Genomic DNA, 23802 nt, shown 5'->3' on the forward strand with positions numbered 1-23802 from the left:
TGGAACATTTTATTCTATTTTTCTCTTCCAAAGAATACACAAAAATTAGGGAAAATCAACAATTAACAAGATGTACATTTAATACACAGGGACATACTGTGGTCCCAACCCTGGGTATCTTACCAATAGTAGTTTCATAAGAACAGCGTTTTGATTTTCCTATAATCCTGCCAGAGCTGGGCACAGATACCAAGGCATAGAAACAGTGTAGGGCAACTAATGAATCATCGAGCCTTACATCGAAAACCGGGGATATACTGTATGGTGACTAACATAATATAATAAAAAATCATTATTAAAAAAAAAAGAAAGAAAGAAACAGTGTAGGGTAGACAAGAATAGAACAGAATCGGTAGGCCCTGCTATCTGAGATCTCTTACTATGTGCAACATATCAACTCTGTAAACCCCAGTTTCTTCATCTATAAAATGAGAATATCCATTTGAGATTGTTGGGAGGATTAGAGATAAGGTATGTATGTATATAAAGTATAGTATATCCTGCTTAAAATGTTCCAAATGTTTCTCTCACTTAGAGAAAAAATCTAAACTCCTTCCCGTGGTCTACAGGCTAAATATGCTTTTGCCCCAGCCTGGTTCTTGGCTCTCATCTCCATCTCACACCATCCTCCAGGCACATTGACCTGCTTTATGTTCTTCAGACATAAGCTTGTTCCCACATCTGTGCTTTGTTCTATGTCCAGCATTCTCTAACTCCAGAACTTCACATGATGGCTCTCTCCTGTCGTTCAGGTCTCCATGACGTCTTTTCTGAAAACCCAGTCTAAAGGAACACTTTCCCTTATCACGGTTTTTTTTTACTTCATTATCAGTTAACATTACCTGAATTATTTCATTCATTTATTTGTGTTTTTACAAGGACAGGAAATGTGTCTGTCTTGTTTCTCACTCTCTAACAGTGCCACTCCCTCCCTGGAATCTTCCCAATGCCCAGATCTTTCCACAGCCAGCAGGCTGCATTTTAGGGTGGGCCCAGACTAATCCAGAATATAAAATCCTGATTAGGCCTCTTCACAACATGTAACCTGGCTTCACCCTAACCTAGAGACAGTGACTCTCAATTTTTTTAGTGACACAAAGCTGCTTTTACCCAAGGGAAGGTCTGAACAGCCCAGTCACCCACAAGCACTGGTGTCAGACACCTCTTCCAATGGAAGACAGAAATTAGGCTGGGCTTAGGAGTTTAGTCTGTTACTCTTAGAATAATTAAATGTGCTTTGAGTGGAGAAGCATAAATAAAGAGACACAGCCAAGGGGAAAGTGTTATATTTAAAACTCCTCCCCTTCATTTTCTTCTTCAAATGAATCAGTCCCCACTTCTTCATAATCCTTCTCCAGAGCAGCCAGGTCCTCCCTGGCCTCAGAAAATTCTCCTTCTTCCATTCCCTCTCCAACATACCAATGCACAAAGGCCCGCTTGGCGTACATGAGGTCAAACTTGTGGTCCAGGCGGGCCCAGGCCTCCGCAATTGCAGTAGTGTTGCTCAGCATGCAAACAGCCCGCTGGACTTTGGCCAGGTCCCCTCCTGGCACCACGGTGGGTGGCTGATAGTTGATGCCCACCTGAGGAACACAAAAAGAAGAGGAGCAATAAAAGAAAATGCAGAGCAGCCAAAAGATAACTCAAGATGGGGTTGTCTTGGTAACGTGGTGTGGTAGCAAGACACAGTCGTGAGTTGGGAATGGGAGCAGGCCTGGATGTGAGAAGAAGCAACCAAAAAGGTTGGAGAAACAAAGTTAGAAAGAGGTGAGTGTTGAAGATAAATTAAAAGCTAGTAGAACTGGGTGCCAGCAAATTCAAGAGAATGGCTATAAAATCTAAAGACTGCAAAAGACTAGTTAGAATTTAAATAAAAACTTGGAAGAAAAAATAAAAACTGCAAAAGAAAAGGAGGAGAACAGGGATGCCTGGGTGGCTCAGTCAGTGGTTAAGTGTCTGCTTTTGGATCAGGTCATGACCCCAGGGTCCTGGGATTGAGTCCCCCTGCATCCAGCTCCTTGCTCAGCAGGGAGCCTGCTTCTCCCTCTGCCTGCCCCTCCCCCTGCTTGTGCGCTCACACTCTCTCTCTCTCCCCCTGCCCCCCAACAAATAAATAAAACATTTTTTTTTACTTTTCAAGAATATATATTTTGCATTTTCACAGCAGTTACTGAATATACTGTTTTAACTTAAATTCAATTAGCCAACATATAGTACATCATTAGTTTCAGACGTAGCGTTCAATAATTCATCAGTTGCATGTAACACCCAGGGCTCATCACATCACGTGCCCTTCTGAATACACTTCATTTTTTTTATTATGTTATGTTAGTCACCATACAGTACTTCATTAATTTTTGAAATAAAATCTTAAAAAAAAAAAAAGAAGACGACTCTGGGAAACAAACTGAGGGCTTCAGAGGGGAGCGAGGTGGGGGAATGGGATAGACTGGTGATGGGTAGTAAGGAGGGCACGTATTGCATGGAGCACTGGGTGTTATACGCAACTAATGAATCATCGAACTTTAAAAAAATAAATGAACTGTTAAAAAAAGAAGAAGAAGAAAAGAAAAGGAGAACAGGGCTGGTAATAGATAGAAATGTTAGTGAGGGAGAGTCAAGTAGACAAATGAGGGTAATGAATGAGATTATTATTAAGGCAGGTATACAATATGTGTTTATCTTGAAAGGGGAAATAGATTCCCTTTAGAGGCAAATTAATTTCTAGACTTGAAGTTTACTCTTTTCCACATGGTCATCTAAAGTTTCTCTTAGTTATACTGTCAACAAATTTATGGAAATTTCTCTGCCAAGAGTTAAGGGCTGTTTAAAAGATCAGGGAGGTGGGTGGAGGATGGGGTAACGAGGTGATGAGAATTAAAGAGGGCACATGATATGATGAGTATTGGGTGTTATATTCAATTAATGAATCATTGAACATTATATCAAAAATTACTGATATACTATACCTTGACTAATTGAATTTAAATTAAGAAAAAAGGATCATGGAGATAATCCAGAGCAATAAATTTAAAAATCCAAAAGTTCCTGGAGATGGTGCTAGTGTTAACCCAGCTCCATGTCTCAGGGGAGTAAGGCTTGTTAGAAGAAAAGCAAGGACTTCAATCAAAGAAAGTTAATCAAAACTCCTGCCTGGACAAACCAACTTCCCAAGATCTGGTAGCACAGCAGGGTCCTCTAAGCTAACCCTAGCCCAATGTGATGTTAGGGGCACTATCTAAGAAATCTCTCTTCTCCCCGTATACATATCCCAAACCAAAGCCAACCCCAGAAACTGCAGAAAACTGGAAGAAGTCTAAGGTAACAAACTGTGATAATATTTATGGGACACTGAGAACCACAGTACTATCCAAAAAATACCTCTCCTACCCAGGTCATCATGCGTTAATTGTCAGCCTCTTAACTTCATAGCTTTAAAACACATGTCCTCTTGAGACGTAGGTGGGAGTTGCTGCAGGCTATGTAGCCAAGGTGGGTAGCCCATTAAATGAATTCACAATCATCTATCATTCCCCTTAGACAAAAGTAGCATCTGGGTGGTAGAAGTGATGATGAGACAGGGGCAAAGGACCAAAAATGAGAAGGGGAAGTGCAATGAATATAAACTTTGCTGTATCCCATACTTTGCTAGATCTGACCCTGAGCAGCAAAAAACTTTGTGCCTAGAGCCAACTCTCCTCTCTTGAACAGTAATTATCCCTTCAACTGAGTTAAATAGGGACACACACCCTTGGGGAGGATGTGAGAGGACGGAATTCAACAAACATGAGCTTTTCCAAAAAGCAGCTAAAGATTTTAGCCCTACCTATTTTCTGGACAGCTTAAAATAAAAAAGAGAGAATGAGGGGCATCTCCTTTTTGTTAACTTCCCCACCACCCTCACATCTCATTTTTTCTTTTTTTCCCATTCATTTTCTTACTAGCTTGTTTTGTTGTTCGTTTCCATTTTAAAAATTTAAAAAGAACTCCATATTTTGGAAGATCTTGACAGTTTTCACAAGAATGACAGAAACTGATCCATAAAAATAGGTGTGGTCTAGGGGGAAAAGATTATGTATATAGCTAGGAGTTCAGCAGTGAGGAAAAATGCTACAAAAGGAGATCAGCTAGGTCAAAGTCTCATATGCAAATAGGTCAGTCAAGAGATTGGCACATGCTGCCTTGTTTTTGTAAGCCCCATCAGGGAAAAACAGACATGCTCATCTCTGTATATCCAGCAACTGGTATAACCACCCCTGGTGCTGAGTGAACCTTTGAACTATTAAAGGCATGGCTGAGGGTTACTAATTATTAATGTAAATGATGGTAATTATTTTGATAGTGGAATCCGATTAAACACCACAGGAACACAGGACAAAGTAGTCAAGCAGTTCATATGCACAGAGCCAGCTGCATGCCTTGTCTGTGCAACTCAAAGGAGTGACTTCTAACATTCAACATTCACTAGTCCTGAGATCCATGTGTTTTCTCTGCCTATTGTATCTACCCACTAATCCTCAGAGTCTGGCATTTTCCAGATTACGGACACCTGATCTACAACAGGCTTCCTCAGCTTCTGCTTACTCCTGGTTAATGGGAAATGTCAGAGCTTCACAAAATAAGTGACTCACAATCCTATAGTAACCATAAAATTTCTTATCCTCACTCTAAGTTTAATTAAGACTTACAGGATGAATGTTTAATTTTTCAAAATAAACTGGAAGAGGAACACATTTTTTGTTAAAGGAGGGAATTATATCTCTCTGGTAACTTGAATAATTTGGTTAACTCCATTTTCTGATCTATTGTCAGATTACGACTACCTCTACTCATTCATCCCATTCATCCCACACTGCCTGCATGGGTTCTTTCTAGCCTGTTCACTCCTCCTTATTAGAGAAAAGCCCTTTTCTTCCTAACCTTTGAGATGCTTGCAGATGTTAGGGTAGAAGCAGTAGGAGCATTCTCCCTGCCGCATGCAGTATTGCCCCTCCGAGTATTGCGATTGTCCTCCTCCCTCTTCTTTCAAAAATCCTTTCAAATAAAGTCTCTCCTTACTTAAAATAAATGAACTAATGAAATTACGGTTATATTTGTCTTAAGCCCTCTTCCCATATCATCCCATGAAGCCTGAAGCTCCCATGGAATTGTATGTCTAAGACGCTGGAATTTAAACATCTTCCTCCCCCATCGTTAGTAATCTCCCTCTGCTTCTCTAATTGTCTATCTTCTCCCTAAGTCATCAGCTCTCACCTTAAAGCCTGTGGGACACCAATCCACAAACTGAATAGTCCTCTTGGTCTTGATGGCAGCAATAGCAACATTCACATCCTTAGGCACCACATCCCCCCGGTAGAGCATGCAGCAGGCCATGTACTTCCCATGTCTCGGGTCACACTTCACCATCTGGCTGTTGGGCTCAAAGCAGGAGCTGGTTATCTCAGCCACGGAAAGTTGTTCATGATAGGCTTTCTCAGCAGATATAATGGGTGCATAAGTTACCAGTGGGAAGTGGATGCGGGGATAGGGCACCAGGTTGGTCTGGAACTCAGTGAGGTCCACATTAAGGGCACCATCAAAGCGGAGAGAGGCAGTGATGGAGGACACGATCTGGCTGATGAGGCGGTTGAGGTTGGTATAGGTGGGGCGCTCGATGTCTAGATTCCTGCGGCAGATGTCATAGATGGCTTCATTATCCACCATAAAAGCACAATCTGAATGTTCCAGTGTGGTGTGGGTGGTCAGAATGGAGTTGTAGGGCTCCACCACTGCAGTAGAAACCTGAGGGGCTGGGTAGATAGCAAACTCTAGCTTGGACTTCTTGCCATAATCCAGGGAGAGCCGTTCCATCAGCAGAGAAGTGAAGCCAGAGCCAGTGCCCCCACCAAAACTGTGGAAGATTAGAAAGCCCTGCAAGCCAGAGCAGGCATCTGTCTGGGGAGAGTAGAACATGAGAAGAAACCATGAAGACAAGTTTATGAGAATACCCTCATGTGAGCAAAGGCAAGCAATCCTCTCTATCTGCCTCACTGTATTCCTCAACATTTTTATGTAGGTAAAATCAAAACATCCTTGAAGAAGTAAGATAAACGGAGTTGGGTTGATCTTGAGAGAACTAGCTAAAATGTATAGGGTGACAAACTGCACAGGCACATGCCACTAGGTATGTGGAAGGTTCCAGCCCAGTGGCTTGGTTGAACTAGGAATAAGAGTTTCAGAACTACAGTGGTTAATAACTTTGCCATTCAAGAACCCCAACTCTGGGGGCGCCTGGGTGGCGCAGTCATTAAGCATCTGCCTTCGGCTCAGGGCGTGATCCCGGCGTTCTGGGATCAAGCCCCGCATCAGGCTCCTCCGCTGGGAGCCTGCTTCTTCCTCTCCCACTCCCCCTGCTTGTATTCCCTCTCTCGCTGGCTGTCTCTCTCTCTGTCAAATAAATAAAATCTTAAAAAAAAAAAAAAAAGAACCCCAACTCCTTGCCCATTTTCCCTGCTCTTGTCATTGGTTTTGTGGGAGCTGCTGACTATACATCTCAGCCCAGCCTTGAAAGGTGGCTCAGGGTACCAATATCAGAAATATAAATGAAGTCAGAGAACCTGAGTTTTAATATCTCTTTTGTCATTTTCCAGTTGTAAAAACTTGAGCAAGTTATTGAACTTCTCCAGATTTCTGTTTTTTCCTGACTAAAGTAGGGCAATAAAAAAAAAACAAACTTATCTCACAAGGTTATTGTGATTATCAAATGAGATAGTATGATATTGCTGAGCAAGGACTTGATATGTAGTAAGTACTCAATGTTAGCTCTTATCAGAACTAAGGGAATTCATACAGTCACAAATTTTCCCATTGGGTATGATCTATGATACTGGTTCTGAACTTTTGGGGCCCACAGACAGCTTTGAGACAGATAACCCCTATGAGCCTTCCACTAAACAGAAAAAGTGAACATATACAAAAATTTGGCATCCTTAGCTCCCAAGAACCCCTGATCAAGTCCAGCCATTTCCATTGTAAAGATAAGGAAGTGAAATCTCAAAGAGATAAAGTGGCCCACCTTACAACTCAGAGCTTTCTAGCCAAAACAATCCGATTCAAATCCTACTCTACCACTTTGTAGTTGTGTGACCCACACTGAATTATTGAGCCACCCTGGACCTCAATTTCTTCATCTGTAAAGTACAGGGAGATGACTTTTTTGTATCATTATTAAGGGAATTAAGTGAAGGAATGTATCTAATTGACATTTGTAATGGCATTTGTAAGTGCTCAAATGCTCAATCTTTTCTCTTCCAAGTTAAATTCTGTGTTAACCCATGCTTCCAACAAGAAAAGAGCTAGCCTTCCTTATACCTGGAATTTCCCCCGGATACTACCGTAGAGTATCAATAAGAATTAGTAGGGCATTGGCCTGTAGGGTAGTTCATGATGTCCAAGTGGAGGAAGGGGCATCATCCCTGTGAATGCTTCTTACAGAACATAAGCAAAAATTCCCAAATCTTAGGAGCTCTATTCTGTAGCCAGGGGTCATATGCCTCCACTAATTCTGCTCAGGCTTAGGCCTGTCCATTTTAGCCAGGGGTCATATGCCTCCACTAATTCTGCTCAGGCTTAGGCCTGTCCATTTTAGCCTGACTCATCAATTCCCCACCCTTGTTAATACTTACCAGCTTCCGTATGCGGTCCAGCACCAGGTCGATGCTCTCCTTGCCCACTGTGTAGTGGCCCCGGGCATAATTGTTAGCTGCATCCTCCTTCCCTGTGATCAACTGCTCTGGATGGAAGAGCTGACGGTAGGTTCCTGCCCGAACTTCATCTACCAAGAGACAGAAACCATCAGGTCTTACTACATTGTTTCTAGAGGAGATGCATCCCTCATTAAATATCATATAATACTTTTCTGGGTCTCCATTTCCTCTACCTGTAAAATTCCACTGAGGCAAAACCAGACAACCCTATAATAAATCTGCAAAAGGTTAAGAGAATTCCAGGTTAACATAGGCACTAATAGAACCATAAGCCTGTGACTCAAATAGGCAAAGAGAAACTTTCCTGCTCTGCTGGCAGGAACTTTTAAAAGCATTAGGTTCACAAAGTTCACCAAACACCAAAGTTGACTGCCCCTCCTTCCTTCCACCTTGGCCCCTCAAGTCTTCCTTCTTATTTTTTCTTTCATGCTGCAGGGTTACCCAAAACTTTAACCCAATTTCACTTGCACCAAAATGTTCTAGGGATACAGAGAAAGATTCCAGGTGATCTGCTCTCCCAGGAATTGTCCCACCCCTAACCTAATATATGTCAGGCACTAGAGATATTTTAGAATGACTCTGAAGCAGAGCTATGCTCCAGGTTCTAGACAAGCAGGGACCCTAGAGAGGGTGACCATTCAGCTCACCTTCAAGGGTCCACACAAGGTAGACATATGGCAGACCAAGATGTATCAAGCCCCAACTACATACTCTCTTTTCTTCAGAGTTCCTCTACGACCCCACCCAGGGAAATCACCCATTTGCATAGTGCCTGGGAGGGTAATCTGCACATTTTGTATTTGTACAAAGTATCCAAGGGTTGTGTACCTATAGTCTGTTGCCCCTAGAAATTAGTATTTAGGCATTATAGACATTAGCCCAGATATCTCTGTGAAACTTACCCATCCCTTGCTTGGTGAACCAGCCTTGAAGCTGAGGAAATCCCGATGTTGAGCTGAGGATTGACCCAGGAGTCAGACCCAAGGTAAGTGATGTTGGAGTCGAGGGGAGGGGCACTCAAGGGAAAGGTGAAGCACCAAGAACCCTGTCCCAACACAAGTCAGGATTCCTGTTTTCTATGATCCAGAAGAGGTTTATTCTAGAATTATAGCAACCTCTGGCTGTAAGAGAATGTGCCCGCTGTTATTCCATTTTGTGTAAGATACTGCAAGGTTATACCAGACCCATGAGAAAAGACTGCAATTATTATAGAACCAGAAACCTATACTTTGGAAAATTGACTATTTGAAGACCTCTCATAATTCCTAAAATTATTTTATTTTTTACTCTTAGCATATAGTTAAGAATCTTGACAATTTGGATCTTTCTCAGCAGGTTTAAGAGGTTTAAGTACAGGGTATTTTGTTCTGCATAGGTTACAGCTATAATGGGGGAGTAGAGATCTGTGATTCCCATCGTGAGACTCCACCACACTGTGAAGATTTCAAGAAACTAACAGAAGTAAGTGTGGGGTGGGGTGGGGAGGTTCTAGCTGAGCCACCCCCACCTTCCAACTGGAGATTCTGCTTCCTAAGCTATCATGGACCAAAGGCTCTGCAGCTTCATGTTGTTCTCTGTGGAAATGATCCTAACCCATACTCACCTACTACAGTAGGCTCCAGATCTACCAGGACAGCCCGAGGCACATGTTTCCCATTGCCAGTCTCACTGAAAAAGGTGGTGAATGAGTCATCGTCGTTGACCTTGCTGGCCTGGACACCAAAGGTGCCATCCACCTGGATGCCATGTTCCAGACAGAAGAGCTCCCAGCAGGCATTACCAATCTGAACTCCCGCTTGACCCACGTGGACTGATATGCACTCCCGCTGTGAGGAGAGTACGAATCAAGGTCAGAGAGTCCTAGGCCCTAGTCATGCCCTCATGCTATATCCTGCACATCTGCGGACTTGTCTCTCCCTGGCATTCAACTCACAGGATATCCATCCCTCCAACCATGCCATATAAAACCAGGTGGGGTCTGAGGCGTGCACTGGGCAGCACTGCACCTGGACTGTGATTTGGCTCTGAGGAAGAATCACGGTTTTGTGGCTTGTTCTAAAGGTTGTTTCATAGGGTTAATTCTTTGTACCAAGAAAAGGAAAAACAGGGCAGCCATACTGATAATACAAGGGGCTCATTCCAAACCATGAAATTCCTGTACTGATGAAGAAGGTCAAAGGATGAACCAATGATAACAGCAGAAACTGTACATAAGTTCACTACCATACACAGTGCAGCATTCATATTCTTGCCTAAGCCCTGACCTTCCTAGACAACAGCCTCTATCTCTCTTTCTATCCCTCGTTCTCTCTCTTTCCCTCCTCCCCCCTTCCTCTCCTTCTCTCTCCCATACATACATACACACACACACACACACACACACACACACAGAGTCTCAGAATATCACAGAGCAGATAAACAGTCATGGAAGGAAAATATTTTGTAAGTAGGTATCATGGATATCTTTAGTGTTCTGGTTACAAATGTAGGAAGAAGAAAGGATTTTTACATCAGCAAAGGAAAATTGGGATTGTATAAATTAGGCTCTTTCTGAACTCTGAGAAGTTGGAAAATTTCTTTGTAGCCACCATAATCTGCTCCCTTGCCTATGTCAGGCCACATATTAAAGCTGACTTTTAGAGGGTCTTTACCTCTTTAAGCCACAATTACCTGACTGGTCATAATTGAGCATGAGAAGGGCTGTGTGTGCATGAGAGAGACAGACAGAGAAAATGAATGCGTGTGTATTACCAGAAGCTGGGTTTTACCAGAAAGCCGTACCACCTCCATATATCCCACCTGTGAGGAAGCAGTTGCCACCACAAAGTGGCTCTGTGCCTGTGATGCCTGTTAGAGCTCAGCTGGGAAGCATGTGCTTCGTCCATGGGTTTCTATTCTTATCCATGACCCAACCTGGCATTTTCCAACTAGGTAACCCAAGCCAAGAGCAGAGCCTCCAGAGAATTTGGCTGGGCATTGAAACACATGGAGTCAGAGGGAACTTGGAAGTTCTCTGGGCATGGGAACAGGGCAGCTTCCCTGAATAACACCTCAAAGAGCCAGAGGTGCCAGGACCCATTACTCCGTAATTCAATTTTAGAACTGAGCACCTATCCTACACCTGTCTCTATGCCCTTGCCTTGGGGAGTATAGAGCACAGGTGTTCACAGCAGCCAGTATGAAACATAGCCCTATCTGGAAATACAACCCAGCTGTATTTCCATGAGTCTGGTAGCCAGAGAAAGGCTTCACTCACAAAGTTGTCCACACCCCAGGGTTTAAATCTAGCCTTCTCAATTTACCTGCTGTGCTGTGTGACCTTGGCTGATTTAACTAACTTCACCTCATCTGGAAATAAGTTAGCCATGATTATAGTTGTTTCTGCCTTTACCATTATCATTTTCATTATGATATTACCTTGTAGCTTTATTCTGCACCCAGAAGAAACACGGAAGAAACACAGTGGAAACACTAAAGAAAGACTCCAGGTCTCCATTCTACTCAACTTTACTGTGAGGTCTATTTTCTGCCTTCACCTTAGGTCTTAATTTTAAAAAGTGTCTTAAAAAAAAAAAAGTGTCTTTAAAAAGACTTTTAAAAAAAGTCTTTTAAAAAGTGTCCTACACCAAGAACTACCCCACAACTACTGTATTATCAACAGTCCACATCTTTCACATCCAGGCAGCCCTGGCTTCTTAGGAAGGTGTCTAAAGCTGATGGGACTTTGGAGAGACCTAAAAAAACAGTCTGATCCTATATATCACCTTCTAGGCGACAGCATCCTCTGTGGCCCTGACCCTCAGTCTTCTGAACCTTGCCCCCCCCCCCACTAACCACCACCACACCCCACCTATCCTCCAGGCGTATCTGTGGTGCTGTTTGCTCTCCAGTCAGCCCTCCCCTCTGGAACACTCTTTCTTTTTCAGCAAGAATGTAGGGATATTTAAGAAAGATCAGAGGTCATAGGAGGAAGAGTAAAGGCTCTTTGGGACCAGAAAACTACCAATATGATGATATCAATGATATCAGCCTCTTTTGATATCTCCTTTAATCTCACACAACTGATAAATATGCCAGTCTTCACAAACACTCTCTTTCTCTCTTTCTTACACACACAGACACACACACACACACACACACACACACACACACACACACACACACACATCCCTTAGGAAGAGCTATTTTCCCTGTTAAACTAAAGAGTAATTGGAAGTATAAAAGAGACTCAGGAATAACTGATATGTTCATAGATGCTTCCAAAACCCAAAAGTGGCTACACCAATCAAGAGAAAAGGAAGATCCCTCAATACCATTCCCCACTAACAGGAACCAGGGCTCCTGGGAGAAATGAAGAATTCTAGGTCTGGGGCAAGGAATACACAAGATGAGCCTGGAACATCTTATGGTGCCTGAAAGCACAGAAGCTAACACAGGCTGGGACGATGTCGAAAGATTTCAGAAACCAAGTTGAAGAAGCTCCCACTGCCAAAGATGAGACAGCATGAGCATCAAAAAGAAGAATAATGGTACTTGATTGAAACAGGATGTATATAAAAATCCACAACTCCTTAGTGTTAAGAAAACAAATAAAACTCATTTGTCCCCAGATAGCACTGTTGATGAGGGAAAGCTCTTTTTTTTTTTAACTGAGGATTGTCAGCTAATAAATGTACAAGGAATGATATATTAAGATATGTTGCCATATAAAGAAATGGATATTCATATAGCGCCAAAGAATCACTGTTACTTCCAGGTTACAACGGGAAAAAGTAACCACAACAGTTACTAGCCAAACACTGGAATCAATCTTAACAGTACTGATAGTGAGAAAACCAGACATTAAGACCCTCCTGATGTGATGCAACATGACATACACAACACCACCCATGAGGAATTCTTGTACTTAGCCTTGGGATGCCTGGGCGGCTCGGTCGGTTAAGCGTAAAACTCTTGGTTTTGACTCAAGTCATGATCTCAGGGTTGTGAGATTGAGCCCTGCATTGGGCTCCACGTTGGGCCTGGAACCTGCCTAGGATTCTCTCTCTCCCTCTCCTTCTGTTCCTCCCCGCCCCACTCACTCTTACACATGTGCTCACACTCTCTCTTAAAAAAAAAAAAACAACTCAGTCTTAATCTATTAAACACTTTAAATTTTGTTACATTAGAGATAACACCACGATCAGAGTGATAGGTGACATCATGAGAAAACAATAAAATAAATTCAGAAGGTGAAACTTCTACAGGGCAATTGATACAATCTTTTTAGTTCATGAAAAATAAAGATGATAGGAGAGATTGTTCCATATCAAAAGAAACTCAAGAAACATAAATCCACATGTAGTATGTGTACTTTGCCTGAAATCTGGTTTGAACAAATTAAAATTATTTGGGGGACAAATAGAGAAATTGATTAATTTTGTTAAGCATGATAATGAAAGTATAGTTAGGTATGACAATGTCCTTATTTTTTAGGGTCATTTTTTAAAAAATTATGTTCAGTTAGCCAACATCATTAGTTTTTGAGGGTCACTTCTAAAGCATTTGGGGCAAAATGCCATGACATCTGTATTTTACTTTAAAATACTTCAACAATTGTTGGAGAGGATGTGGAGAAAGGGGATCCCTCCTACATTGTTGGTGGGAATGCAAGTTGGTACAGCCACTCTGGAAGACAGTGTGGAGGTCCCTTAAAAAGTGAAAAATTGAGCTACCCTATGATCCAGCCATTGCACTACTGGGTGTTTACCCCAAAGATACAGACGTAGTGAAGAGAAGGGCCATATGCACCCCAATGTTCATAGCAGCAATGTCCACAATAGCTAAATCGTGGAAGGAGCCGAGATGCCCTTCAACAGATGACTGGATTAAGAAGTTGTGGTCCATATATACAATGGAATATTACTCAGCTATCAGAAAGAACGAGTTCTCAACATGTGCTGCAACATGGACGGCACTGGAGGAGATAATGCTAAGTGAAATAAGTCAAGCAGAGAAAGACAACTATCATATGATTTCTCTCATCTATGGAACATAAGAACTGGGAAGATCGGTAGGAGAAGAAAGGGATAAAGAGAGGGGGGTAATCAGAAGGGGGAATGAAGCATGAGAGACTATGGACTCTGAGAAACAAACTGAGGGCTTCAGAGGGGAGGGGGGTGGGGGAATGGGATAGACCGGTGATGGGTAGTAAGGAGGGCACGTATTGCATGGTGCACTGGGTGTTATACACAATGAATGAATCATCGAGCCTTACATCAGAGACCGGGGATGTACTGTATGGTGACTAACATAATATAATAAAAAATCATTAAAAAAAAAAAAAGTTGTGGTCCATATATACAATGGAATATTACACAGCCATCAGAAAGAACGATTTCTCAACATTTGCTGCAACATGGACAGCACTGGAGGAGATAATGCTAAGTGAAATAAGTCAAGCAGAGAAAGACAATTATCATATGGTTTCTCTCATCTATGGAACATAAGAACTAGGATGATCAGTAGGAGAAGAAAGGGATAAAGAAAGGGGGGTAATCAGAAGGGGGAATGAAGCATGAGAGACTATGGATTCTGAGAAACAAACTGAGGGCTTCAGAGGGGAGGCGGGTGGGGGAATGGGATAGGCTGGTGATGGGTAGTAAGGAGGGCACGTATTGCATGGTGCACTGCGTGTTATACGCAACTAATGAATCATCAAACTTTACATAAAAAAATTAAAATTAAAATTAAAAATTAAAAAAATAAATGCTGTTATGTCACGGTAAAAAAAAATAAATAAATAAAATACTTCAACAAATGCAGCAGGTAAAGTAAAAATGGCAGAAAAATAATAATAATTATTATTAAATCTAGATCATATATGTAAGGGTGGCATTATGGTACTACTCCAGAGATTTAAAATTTTTCATACTAAAAAGAAAAAAAATAAAGAAAGGAACTAGAGGAAAAATGGGAGTAAAGATTCCACTCACCATAATTACCTTATCCTGTCGGGCCCAGGCTCTTCCTGTCCCATTTCACTTAGTCATTTATTCAACTAACAATATTAAGAACTAATTTGTCAGGGCACTGAACTAGCCTCCTCCAGCCACTGCCTGATCACCATCCCCATCGTCCACCCTGGAAGTTCTACATAGATAAACACAGAGCAGACCCAGTACTGATAGCCTTGTGAGGTCACCCCTCATACCAAAGAAAGGTCATCCATCTGGCACAACGGGATGTTATGTCAACTGCAAAAGTTTAGACCGGCCTCATGGACCACCAAATATGATTCCCTCCCCATTTCAAAGATGAAAAATCTGAAGCTCTGAAAGGTAAAGGGACAGATTCAAGATTTCACAGCTCTGCAGCAAGAGCCCAGACTGGAATCCAGGTCTTCTGACCTCGGCCTGAGTTCTTTCCTTTACACCACACAACCTCCGGCCTCACTTGTCTTCTGAACTTCCAGGGCCCTGGGGCATGCCCACATCTACATCAATGTAAGCCTGATAGTGTATACAGCAAGGCCAAGCTTGTATAGCAAAACTCCAAACAGAAAAAACCTCCAGTGCAAAGAAAAACTGAGACGGGCTTATGGTAGTAGCCTCTTTGAAAATGGGTCATCCTTCTCTGATAGAACCAGGAATCTGTTTCTCGGGGCTGGTGTGTACAAGGAGAGGGAGGGGGCCAAAGTACAGAAGAAGCTGACCCAGCAGAGGATATTTAAGTCCTAAATTTGCTCCAAACTCAGATTTCAGATTCCCCTCTCTAGCCAATCAGAGCTCATGTTTTCTCTCTCACACTATTTCTCTCTCTCAGTTCCATTTTGAATCTGGGCTTATAGAGCTCAGACCACTTCTGTGCTCCAAGGATGCTATGAGGGGAAGGGGGCTGGCTCCCTGTGTGCTGCTGGACCTCTCTGCCCAGCAATCCAGGGGGTGAAGATGAGGGAGATGGAGAAACCTAACAGAGGAGTTTCCTTTCCTCAAGAAAAGTATGACATCCTTGGAGGATCTACTGCTGGTGTAACTACAAAAGTTACCCACTCTGTTCATTCCTAAAACAAATATTTATTGTGTTATCGTGGGTAAGAAGGTATCAAAAGGTACTGGGCTAACTCCTACTTATCCTATTCATTAAATGTCACTTCTTACAGGAAGTCTGGAAAACCACAAACCAGCACAGGGCCCCTACTATGTGCTCCCACAATCCTCTTCTTCCCTGTCATTGTATTTATCATGCCATATTATAGTTGCTTGTTCAATTTTCTGACTTTCCTAGCAGAAAGAATACGTTCTATGAGGGCAAGGAACCTTGCTTATCAGTGCATCCCCAAGCACAATGCTTGAACGTAGTAGGTGCTCAATAAATATAGGGATGATTAGAATGAGAACTCTGCACTGAGGGGTCTTAAAATCTAACAAGAGAGTAGCCAGTGCCAAAGAGACGATGGGAGTTCAAAGGAGAAAAAACAACTCTGGCTTGGTTTCCTGAAACAGGAATATTTGCAGCGACCTTGACGAATTTAGACATGCCAAAATGATCGTTTTAGTTGAGCTTAGGAGCAATGTGAACAAGAGGCAGGAAACTTGAGGGCAAGTCCCACAAATTGCACAGTTTGCCTGACGTGTAGGCTCATGAAAGGCAGAGCAGATGAGACATGTGTGCCACCTACCCCACCGTCCGCGGGGAGGGGACATGTGTGCCACCTACCCCACCGTCCGCGGGGAGGGGACATGTGTGCCACCTACCCCACCGTCCGCGGGGAGGGGACATGTGTGCCACCTACCCCCACCGTCCGCGGGGAGGGGACATGTGTGCCACCTACCCCCACCGTCCACGGGGAGGGGTCATGTGTGCCACCTACCCCACCGTCCACGGGGAGGGGACATGTGTGCCACCTACCCCACCGTCCACGGGGAGGGGACATGTGTGCCACCTACCCCACCGTCCGCGGGGAGGGGAGCCTGTGTGCCACCTACCCCCACCGTCCGCGGGGAGGGGAGCCTGTGTGCCACCTACCCCACCGTCCGCGGGGAGGGGACATGTGTGCCACCTACCCCCACCGTCCGCGGGGAGGGGACATGTGTGCCACCTACCCCCACCGTCCGCGGGGAGGGGACATGTGTGCCACCTACCCCACCGTCCGCGGGGAGGGGACATGTGTGCCACCTACCCCACCGTCCGCGGGGAGGGGACATGTGTGCCACCTACCCCACCGTCCGCGGGGAGGGGACATGTGTGCCACCTACCCCACCGTCCGCGGGGAGGGGACATGTGTGCCACCTACCCCCACCGTCCGCGGGGAGGGGAGCCTGTGTGCCACCTACCCCACCGTCCGCGGGGAGGGGAGCCTGTGTGCCACCTACCCCCACCGTCCACGGGGAGGGGACATGTGTGCCACCTACCCCCACCGTCCGCGGGGAGGGGACATGTGTGCCACCTACCCCCACCGTCCGCGGGGAGGGGACATGTGTGCCACCTACCCCACCGTCCGCGGGGAGGGGACATGTGTGCCACCTACCCCCACCGTCCGCGGGGAGGGGACATGTGTGCCACCTACCCCCACCGTCCGCGGGGAGGGGACATGTGTGCCACCTACCCCCACCGTCCGCGGGGAGGGGACATGTGTGCCACCTACCCCACCGTCCACGGGGAGGGGACATGTGTGCCACCTACCCCACCGTCCGCGGGGAGGGGAGCCTGTGTGCCACCTACCCCACCGTCCGCGGGGAGGGGAGCCTGTGTGCCACCTACCCCACCGTCCGCGGGGAGGGGAGCCTGTGTGCCACCTACCCCCACCGTCCGCGGGGAGGGGACATGTGTGCCACCTACCCCCACCGTCCGCGGGGAGGGGACATGTGTGCCACCTACCCCCACCGTCCGCGGGGAGGGGACATGTGTGCCACCTACCCCCACCGTCCGCGGGGAGGGGACATGTGTGCCACCTACCCCCACCGTCCGCGGGGAGGGGACATGTGTGCCACCTACCCCCACCGTCCGCGGGGAGGAGACATGTGTGCCACCTACCCCCACCGTCCGCGGGGAGGGGAGCCTGTGTGCCACCTACCCCACCGTCCGCGGGGAGGGGAGCCTGTGTGCCACCTACCCCCACCGTCCGCGGGGAGGGGACATGTGTGCCACCTACCCCCACCGTCCGCAGGGAGGGGACATGTGTGCCACCTACCCCCACCGTCCGCGGGGAGGGGACATGTGTGCCACCTACCCCCACCGTCCGCGGGGAGGGGACATGTGTGCCACCTACCCCCACCGTCCACGGGGAGGGGACATGTGTGCCACCTACCCCCACCGTCCACGGGGAGGGGACATGTGTGCCACCTACCCCCACCGTCCACGGGGAGGGGACATGTGTGCCACCTACCCCCACCGTCCACGGGGAGGGGAGCCTGTGTTCTGCAGAGCATCAAAAAAAAAAAAAAATTCTAGAACTTTACAGCCCTTTTACAATTCCACTATAAGAAACCCTTTCTTATATCAATCTTATATTATTTCTATTTTAATAATAGTCATTCCCTTTCGTTTTGCTCTCAGAGGACTAAGATCAGCTAATTAGGAACCCCCGCAGAAGGAGGCTTTGTAGCTTCAAAAATCATTTTGAAGTATCATAAAACAGTAAAACTGGCATATTATCTAGGAAAGAAACTGACACAGACCAGCAGTATTTGCCATGTGAAAACCTGAGACCAGTCCACATCCCCTGAGCACCAACATGGTCAAATGCCACACAGCTGCTTTCAGGAAGCATATTATTACACCAAATTAAGATTAGTTGTCAGGCTGGGCTAATAAATCACCTATATTTTAGGATCTAGGTTAAAGATGGCAAATAAAAAGTAGGTCCACAGTGTTACGGAGGAATAACTAAAGTAAGGAGAAATGTGATCCATAAAAAAGCGCTTGAATTATCTCTGCTCAAACCCCTTCAATTACAGCATATTTGGAATCACTCAGAACAAAGAATACATAGCAAGCCAGACAGCAAGAACAAAAATTTGACCTAAATTAACATCAGTGAGTGAAAGTAGCTCAAGAGAGGGGGCTCACATTATAGGCACTGTATTTAGGGCAGCAATAGGGATTACATAAGACCACCTTTAGGAATGGCAGGGGTGTGCCATAAGTAGATCCCCAGCCTGAGAGACCCATTGGTGTCCAAAGGCCCTTAGGCTTTAACAGACATTGGGGGCAAGTGTGAGAGACAGTTAAGGAGTTTTAATCTGGTGCACACCACCCACTCCATTTTCCCATTCTCTTCCACAGTTTATTATCTGGGACTAATTCTAACAGGAAGACACAGACAGGGGAAATGTCAACCACAAAGGCCACAGATAGCATTTTCCAAAGGGAAAAGGAGCAGTTGGTCCACTCTGCCCCCAAGGAAGGACAGTTGGGTCCACCCACCCCCTATCGCCGGTCCTGAATTCACCAGCTACTTCCCCCTCAGAAGTTATTTTTAACTTTTCGTCTTCCTCTCAAGGTCACTCAGGAACCCCCTCAGAAAGGACACTCAGCAACAGCAATAGTCCTCTAGCTCTGCATGGGCCTGACCTGAGCCTGGAAGCTTCTTATGAAAACTCCTCCACATTTAGCCAGCACCTTTGCCCTAGCCACTGCTAAGGAAAGTTCTATTCATCAGGGTTCTGCTGCTGCTCAGAGGCATGTACCCCCACAATGTCTGGGGGAATCTGTGCTTAGTAATGGGAAGGGCAGATGCAGCAGTGACTCCAGCAATGATCTGAGGTCAGAAAATAAGTATGGACCCTGCAGAGCTCAGCCATGCCTGTCTACGTGGGGGCAGTGTGCAGAAGACTGCAGACACAGAAGCAGTGTCCATCTCGTCCCCCAAACACTCTCCCTTGCCTTTTTTTTTTTTTTTTTTTGAGGAAACAGGCTCTTTGCTGCCATTTCATGCCTATCCCCATCTGAACCAGTGCTCCCTCGTTCAGAAGGAATGCAGTTAAGATGGCTGTGCGCCAGATGTTCTCACCTCCCCATAAACCTAGACACTTTCTCTGTGCCCTGGTGTCATTGACATGGGCTTGGCTTGGGGCACCTGGCCAGGCGTCTCCATACCACTTTCCCCAAAAGCGTCCTAGTCTCAGTTCCCAGAAGAACTGCTTACTGGAAGGACACTGGGAGCAGACGGGAATGCTCAGTTATAGGATTACTTATACATTTCTTACTCAGAACCTACAGAACTGCTGAATCTAATTCTTCTTAACACAGAAGCAGGCCTCTCCCTCCAACCCCCACAAGGGAAGGGAATTCTGGAGGATGGCTGCCTGAAACCACCTGTTAAAGGAAGTAAAGTCCTTTCTGCAAGGGTGGGATTCTTTGGGTCTTTATTTATTAGATGTGTCAGTCTAGCCTTTTAGGAATGAATCAAGAGATTTTTTAAAAAGAGATTCTATGAGTAGGAAATGGCCAATAAAAAATGTTTTCCCATTAAGACAATGCTGCCCATGTAATTAAATATTTTAAACACAACCTGCTATACGAAATTCAGTTTCATAATAAATAAAATAGTCTCTTTTCAAAATATTCAACCATAGGTTTTCAGTTAAACAGCCACATTTAAAATAAGTTTTTACTGTTTAAAATTTTTATTTACCAGATATTTTCGGAAATTTGCCTATTGAATATACATTAAAGTTTGCTCAGAGGGCTAGATTACGATCCTTGGCTCCCCTGTAAGCCTCCTTTAGGCTCTACTCTGAGAGTCGCGATGGCATTCAGGTCAAAATTAAAACATGCAAGAGAAAGCACTTTGAAGATTATAAAGCACTACATGCCAGATATTATAAATATTAAATCTCAAATTTTGAGTATGCTGCCTAGAATTTGCTTCAGAATAATAAGAAGTGAGGGAAAGGGGAATAAATGAAGCAAGACTTGTCATAAGTAGATAATTGTTGAAATTGGATGAGGCATATCCTGGGGTTCATTATGCCATTCTCTCCCCTTTTGTATATGGTTGAAATTCTCCACAATAAGAAGTTTAAAATAGTAAAGCTAGGTGGAGCCTTGGAAATTGTAACTATAACCCCTCTTCATTTTGTAGATGAGACCAGTCCAGAGAGGTTAATCGACCTTCCTGAAGCTAGCTGCAGAGCCAGGAGTCAAAATCTTTCTCTGGGCTTCTTCTATGGCCTCACATCAGGGACCTCCAACAGGAGTGGATTCCTTGGGCCGCTATCACCAATATTTCCCAAGTTCTTCAAGCTCCCAGGTGGGTCTGGGAGCTTGCTCCTGAGAGAGAGGCTGCTGGACAGACCTCTAGCTAAGAAACAGCTGGAGCCAGAGCTAGAGGCCCTGGGCACTTTCCAAACACAGCAGAGGCTGGGGGAGGAGGTGAGTTTTCTGGCTTGAGCTGCTCTGTCACTGACACCTAGAGCAAGAGTGCCCAGAGAACCTGACCTTGGCTTATGAGACTTGCTTATTCTGTCCCCCTCCTCCACCCAACCCTTCCAACCCACCTCCCTGCTACCAAAATACCAGGGCTCTGAACAAGGAGATTCCGGGTTTTCAGGTGTTCAGGGAAGTGGATTGGGGACGATTTTACCCACTCCCCGGGGGAGAGGGAGGGAGGGTGGTGACAGGAAGGATTCTAGAGGGCCTGAAGAGGCCCCCTCCAGCAAGATCTGCGTCTACAAAAGGAGTTAGATTTCGGGGAGGGAGAACGGAGCCACCGCTGAGCCCTTAACCATGACAGTAAACAAAAAGAGAAGTCTGAGGTCCCCTTTCCTTCCGGAGGAAGACTTCTGTGTGCCAAAGTGCTTCCGATCCTGACCGCTGGAAAAACTGGGGAGTTGGCGTGGAGCACTCAAGTTTTAAACGCCCCCCAAACCGAAGCGAATGTTCAGAGACCAGAAAGGAAAACGACCTCAAGTGTGGGGAGACTGTGACGCCCTAAGTCCTCTGTCACATCCTGGGGCTCAGTCACACTTGATTGGATTTGGGGACCTAACTGCGCCTGCTCCCCCAGCCGCTGGGGCCCAGCTCACCCACCTGGAATCCCTGGACAGTCCCCTACTTAGCCCACTCTAGTCCCTGAGCTGCCCGCCTGAGGATCCCCCAGAATCTCACCTTTTCTGCGCAGGCTTCCCATGTCCTCCCTCTCCTCACTGCGTGCGCAAATCCCCCTTAGGTCCCTTTGGGGGACTATTCGCCTCAGGTCTCTACTTTATGTCTATTATAAAGGGTACTGGCACGATGTCCTCCACCCGAGGGTACAGACCCCCTTGACCCTGAACTGACAGCCCAAGAGACTTCGAGCTCTGAAGATCCAAAGCAATGGTTCCGTTGGCCCCCGAGTAGATATGGATCTCGGCTGGGTGCCAGTTCCGCGCCCCAGATCCCCGGCCCCCAGCCCCGGGCCCCGGAAAGGCTCACCATCGCGGCTGCTCTCCTCGCTGGCTCGCCTCGCAGCTGGGCCTGCCCACCCCAACTGCTCTAGATACAGCCGCCTCCGCTGTTGTGACACACTGGGTGGGAGGGGGCCGGGGACAGACATGCTGGGCCAGCAGCAGCCCTGCAGCATCACAGTGCCCGGGGAGGGGAGGGACCGGAGCAGGTCACAATTGCTCCTCCCCGCCCACCCGCGGCTCAAATCCCCGGGCAGCAGCCGTGGCCCCACCCCGCCTCTGGGTCCACCCTCGGCATCGGGAACTGCTCGCCCTGGGAACTGCGCGGTTGAGTTCCTAGCGCTTCCGTGGCTCCGTGGGGGTGGCACTCCTATTACCAAAGCGCACTTGCACACTCTGCGTGATCGGCCATTAGCTGGAAAGCGGCTTAGGAAAGAAATGTAAAAGTGCTGCTGAACAAAATGTTCATCACTGCCCAAACTTTCATTCTCTTCCTGCTGCCACACACTAGCTGCCAGGATGGACCGGGCCAGGCAGGAAAGGCACCTAATTGGGGTTTAGTTGACTGCAGTCACCTACACCCAGCAGCATGCAGGGCTCCCTGCTAGGAGGAGTAGGCTTCCAAGCTCCGCTCTGCTGCTCACCTGCCTGTGCTGAGCCTCTGCCCTAGTAACCTGTTTCTACTTCCATCTAAGCCTGTGTGGTCACTGGAGAATTAACTGAGATAACATATATAAAGCCATAGAGCTCCTGGTACACAGCAGGTGCTCAGTACTTAAGCTGTTTGTTTCTACTGCTCTATTTGGTGTACATCACTCCTCCACCATTATTTTCAAATCTCTTTCTTGATCCATTTATCATCACTCCCTCTTCCTTTCTTTTCAGCCCAGAATGTACTAAATCATATCAGGGTTCTGGCTTCCTCTTTGCCCAATAACAGGGCCTCCTCCTGGTGGCCACAATGATGTTACAGGGCAAGGGATTTCTCTAGTTGGAGACGGCTGGGAGCAACTGAGTCTGGCCTTGGTAAGATCCCCTCTCTTTACACTTCTGATTTTGGCAACATTATTAAACCTCCATCCACTTTCCCCAGCAGAGGCCAATCCCTGCTGAAATATGAAACCCAGTCTCCCATCCCACTTTTCTCAGGCACCTGACCACCAACCATCAAATCACTCCAGGCAAATTCATGGCTTTTCTCAAGATACTACTACACAGAGCTGCTTTGACTAAAGTACTACACTTTGCCCACTGATACATACAGTACTTATTAGGTTATGAGTTGAATTTTTGTCTGTCTTATAATATAAGATCCTGAAAATTGAGAATCATGATTAAGCTAACTCCCAAGCATATAATGGTAAATGCTCAATAAAGGATAATGACTATTACTAACTATATATTTCTTTCTCTTCTAAATCCCATAGCATATTCCATTACTTCTTCCAGTACACTTATCACTTTCCACTTTGGATTCTAGATATGTGTGTGTGTGTGCATGTGTTTAAACATTCCTACAAATTTGGAACACCTTAAAGGCAAGGGTTGTGTTGTCCTCCCCCATCAAAAGTGACTAGTTGATCCTAGGTATTTACTCAAAGGATACAAAATTACAGATTCAAAGGGGTACATGCACCTCGATGTTTATAGCAACATTATCAACAATAGCCAAACTATGGAGAGAGCCC

The 23802-nt window shown here is 45.7% G+C and overlaps 1 protein-coding gene across 1 annotated transcript; it reads right to left on the bottom strand.

The window, feature by feature from the left end:
- Window positions 1–1270: 1270 nt before the first annotated feature.
- On the bottom strand, window positions 1271–22296 carry TUBA8 (tubulin alpha 8). The gene is made up of 5 exons (XM_045775357.2): window positions 22143–22296; window positions 9349–9571; window positions 7665–7813; window positions 5254–5934; window positions 1271–1583 (listed from the first exon to the last, which is right to left on the bottom strand). Exons 1-5 carry the CDS (start codon window positions 22143–22145, stop codon window positions 1290–1292), a joined length of 1350 nt encoding a protein of 449 aa, XP_045631313.1. The 5' UTR covers window positions 22146–22296; the 3' UTR covers window positions 1271–1289.
- Window positions 22297–23802: the final 1506 nt, after the last annotated feature.

Source organism: Ursus americanus, chromosome 25 (assembly GCF_024610735.1).
Source record: "Ursus americanus isolate L20-20 chromosome 25, mUrsAme1.1.p, whole genome shotgun sequence".
Lineage (NCBI taxonomy): Eukaryota > Metazoa > Chordata > Mammalia > Carnivora > Ursidae > Ursus > Ursus americanus.